General features: G+C 41.8%; 1 protein-coding gene across 1 annotated transcript; it reads right to left on the reverse strand.

The window, feature by feature from the left end:
• Positions 1-2,306: 2,306 nt before the first annotated feature.
• Positions 2,307-2,882, reverse strand: LOC142168146 (uncharacterized). The gene has a single exon (XM_075228810.1). It carries the CDS (start codon positions 2,880-2,882, stop codon positions 2,307-2,309), a length of 576 nt encoding a protein of 191 aa, XP_075084911.1.
• Between the last annotated feature and the right edge of the window lie 1,583 nt (positions 2,883-4,465).

The following is a 4,465-nucleotide window of genomic DNA, read 5'->3' on the forward strand; positions in this document are numbered from 1 at the left end:
AAGTGGGGGAGGATGTAAGGCCTTGTAAAATATTTCCTAAAAATTGGGGTTCATACTTTTTGGATTGAACAGTGTGCTGGAGAGTTGAAGGAAAATATTTTGCAGAGTTAGGCATTTTCGCGGCCCATTATGCGGCCGCATAATAACTCTACGGGCCACAGAATGGCCGCAGAGTGAAGCAGCTACTTGGGCCATTTTTTATGACAATTTTGCGGCCAGTTATGCGACCGCACAACTATTTCGCAAGCCGCACTTTTGTCGCACAATCAGCCTTAGAAGTTTTACGGAGGGAGATTCTGCGGTGCATTATGTGACCGCAGAACAGGTCTGCGGGTTGCATAACGGCCGCAGAGTGAAGCAGGCCAGCTCAGTTCTAAAGGCCATTTTTCGGGGTCATTTCGCAGACCGCAGAATCATTATGCGGTCGCATATGCGACCGCTGATTGTGTCCCGTGGATTCATTTTTGGGTTCTTATAACCCGAACCTGCTTCGATAAAACATATGCCATAGTCAAATTTGAGCAAATATTTGATACTTTTAGAGTGAGAAAGAGTGCTTAGTGTGGGGGAGTAACCTTCAACCTATTATCCATCAATTCTTGCTCAATCATTAAGGATTAACAAAGAAAGTCTTCATCCTAAAGGTAAAAATCTATGTCCTAGCTCCCAATTTCGAAAATTTACAAAAAATGGGTTAATTAGAAAGACAATTCTTGGGTGTGGGGGTTGTTATCTTGCATGCATGTGTTATCAAAGAATGTGGAAAGGTTGTGAGCAAAATATGATAGAGAATGGGTTGGGGAATGATGGAATCTTTCACAAAAGGGCCTTAAAAACATTAAAGCACACCTAGTGTTTGATAATGTGCTCAAATGAGCTCGAATCATGACCATCTTCCTAATTTTGGTCCAACTTTTTATATTTCTAAAATAGATCGAAGTTGCTAAGAATTCCAGAATATTTTAGAGTTTAAAGGAAGCTCAATTGAGGTATGTTGGCTAAACCTCCTTCTTCTTAGAATCGAATCCCATGGTGTTTATGTAATTGGTGTAAGTCCCAAATTGATCATAATAAAATTGGCTATTCCGAATGTGCTTGTGTTGAAAGATATATGCTCAATATGTATTTTAAATGCTTCATCATATCACATTATCATTGAGGATGTGTTCAAAATATGGAATATGTGTTAAAAATGTTAAGACTTCAAGTCAAGATCGAAATAAAGGTTGTCATGCCAAATTGTATGAAAAGCCTTTATGTGCCTAAGATTCTCAAATTGCACATATGTGAATTTAATGTCTTGAATGGGAAGATTTATTGTTGTTGATAATGATAATGATGTTTGAATGTGGAAAGGGGAATTGGAATTATGAAATACGGCCAAGTGCCAAGAATGACTTTATAATTGTGGCCACTAGTGCCAATGAATCGAAAGGATATGAAAGAAGTATAATGTGAGATGATTAATTGAAAAAGGTAATGTCTCGGGTGAGACGGCCTAGCCGATCGGGCCGTGATCGGACGCCATGCCACACACATGGCGATGACTGTGCTAGAAATTATAATGAAATTGTGGTTATGATTGATGTCTCAAATGAGATGACCTAGCCGATCGGGTCGTGATCGGACTCCGTTTAAGAATACGATGGTATTGTGAATTATGATATATCGGCATTAAAGATCACCCAACCTAATAATATGAAAATTGACTTGAAAACTTATGTGATCCTTAACTTGATGTTTTAGTATTATTTGAAGCTCTTATTGAATTCTTGATTGTTCCCTCTTGTATTATTATTCATTCTATTGAGATGGTGTTTAGTTTTACATACTAGTACTATTCGACAGTACTAACGTCCCTTTTGCCGGGGGCGCTGCATCTTTAAATGGATGCAGGTGGTTCCACAGCAGGCAATATTGATCAGCGATAGTGGTGCATCCTCTTCCCAGCAGACTTGGTGAGCCCCACTTCATCCCGGGGTCACGTATTGTATCTTTTGTTCATATTTTTATCACGTCTCGAGGTATAGCCGGGGCCTTATTACCGGCACTATCATAATACTCTTTTGTATCTTTTAGAGGCTCCGTAAACACTATGTGAGTTGTACATGGGTGCTAGAAAATTCAAACAAGTTAGGTTGTGTTTTGATCACTTGTTCCACTCAAACTATAAGAATATGTGTATTTTGAAACTTAAAAGTGAAGTAACTAATGAAATGATTTAGTATTGTGTACATGATCTCCCTACTGTCTAATTAACAAAATCATGTCTTCTCTTGATCATGGGTGTGTTGGGTAGAAAGCGTCTAACAGGCTTGCTTGACCGGGTTCACTCGGTTGGGCACCGGTCGCGCTTTTCGAGTTTGGGGCATGACATTTGGTGTGAACTTTCCTTTGGCTTCCTCTTGGCGGGGAAAGAGTTTCTTCAAGACCAACTGCCCCAGTGCAAACTGGCGAGGCTTCACTCTCTTGTTAAATGCACTGTCCATCCTGTTCTGATATAACTGACCAAGACATACTGCATCCATTCTTTTCTCGTCAATGAGCATGAGTTGCTCTTGTCTGACCCGTATCCATTCTACGTCGTCCAATTTTGCTTCTTGAATGACCCTTAAAGATGGTATTTTGACCTCCGCAGGTATCACAGCTTTAGTGTTGTATACTAACATGTACGGCATTTCCCTAGTGGATGTCCTCATGGTAGTCCGATAAATAAGTAAAGCAAAAGGTAGTTTCTTGTGCCATTGTCTGTGATTGTCCACTATCTTCCGTAGAATTCTCTTGATATTCTTGCTGGATGCCTTGACTGCTCTATTTATTTGTGGTCTGTAGGCTGTGGAATTGTAGTGGACGATTCTGAACTTCTCGTATATTTTTCTCATGTGGTCGCTGTTGTGGTTAGCGGCATTGTCAGTGATGATAGACTCCGGTATCCCAAATCTGCAGACGTTGTTGTTTCAGACAAAATCTGCCACTACCTTCTTTGTGACGGCCTTGTAAGTAGATGCCTCGACCCATTTAGTGAAATAGTCAATAGCTACCAAGATGAAATGATGTCCATTTGATGCGGTGGGCTCTAAAGGTCCAATCACGTCCATGCCCCAAGTGGTGAACGGCCAGGGTGAACCCATTACGTTCAACTCATTCGGCGGAAGCCGGATGAAATCCCTGTGAATATGGCACTGGTGACACTTCTGCATGTAGTGGATACTGTTGCTTTCCATCATCATCCAAAAATATCCGGCTCTCAAGATCTTCTTGGCTAATGTGAACCCATTCATGTGGGGTCTGCACGTTCCTGCATGTATTTCTTCCAAAAGTCTGGTTGCCTCAGCGGCGTCCACACATATCAACAAACCTAAGTCTGGGGTCCTCATGTACAGGACTTCCCCTTTGAGGAAAACGTGGTTGGCCAGCCTCCTAAGGGCTCGCTTTTGACTATTAGTAGCATTCTCCGGATGTTCTCTAATCGCAGGGAATTTATTGATGTCGTGATGCCATGGCTTACCATCTGGTTCTTCATCTACATGGAGGCAATAGGCATGTTGACCCCTGATCTCTACCTCGATAGGGTCGATGTAGTTCTTGTCTAAATGTTAAATCATAGATGATAGGGTTTCGAGAGCCGGCAAACTCGTCCTAAATCCCGGGGACATGCTTGAACTCAATCTTTATGAACTTCTTGCACAAGTCCTTCATACAGTGCAGGTACGGAAGTATCTTGACATTCTTGGTGGACTATTCCCCTTGGACTTAGTGTATCAACAGATCGGAATCTCCTATGACCAAAAGTTTTTTGATGTCCATGTCGACTGCCATTCTGATTCCAAGGGTGCATGCTTCGTATTCAGCCATATTATTGGTACAAGGGAATCTTATCTTTGCTGATGCTGGATAGTGCTATCCAGATTCAAAAATCAGGACTACCCCAATTCTGACTCCTTTGAAGTTTTCTGCTCCATCGAAAAACATCCTCCATCCAGGGTGCGATTCTGCAATATCTTCTCCAGCAAATAACAATTCTTCATCGGGAAAATATGTGGTAAGCGATTCGTAATCCCCATCCACCGGATTCTCTGCGAGGTGGTCGGCTAAAGCTTGTCCTTTGATAGCCTTTTGAGTTATGTACACAATGTCAAATTCGCTGAGGAGACTTTTCCATTTAGCTAGCTTTCTGGTGGGCATTGGCTTCTAGAAGATATACTTGAGCGGGTCAAGCAAGATATTAGATGTGTAGTGTTTGCTGACATGTTATGCCTTAGTTGTTTGGGCAATCCAAGTCAGATCACAACAAGTTCGTTCTTTCAAAGTATATTTGGCCTCGCATGGCGTGAACTTCTTACTTAAGTAGTAGATGATCTGCTCCTTTCTCCCAGTTTCGTCATGTTGTCCCAACACACAGCCGAAAGCATTATCCACGACTGACAAGTAGAGCAACAATGGCTTCCCGGGTTCAAGGGAACCA

Source organism: Nicotiana tabacum, chromosome 13 (assembly GCF_000715075.1).
Source record: "Nicotiana tabacum cultivar K326 chromosome 13, ASM71507v2, whole genome shotgun sequence".
Lineage (NCBI taxonomy): Eukaryota > Viridiplantae > Streptophyta > Magnoliopsida > Solanales > Solanaceae > Nicotiana > Nicotiana tabacum.

Excerpts from the sequence above, each read along its gene's own strand:
- LOC142168146 (XM_075228810.1), bottom strand. The coding sequence starts at position 2,882 with ATGAGAAAAATATACGAGAAGTTCAGAATCGTCCACTACAATTCCACA.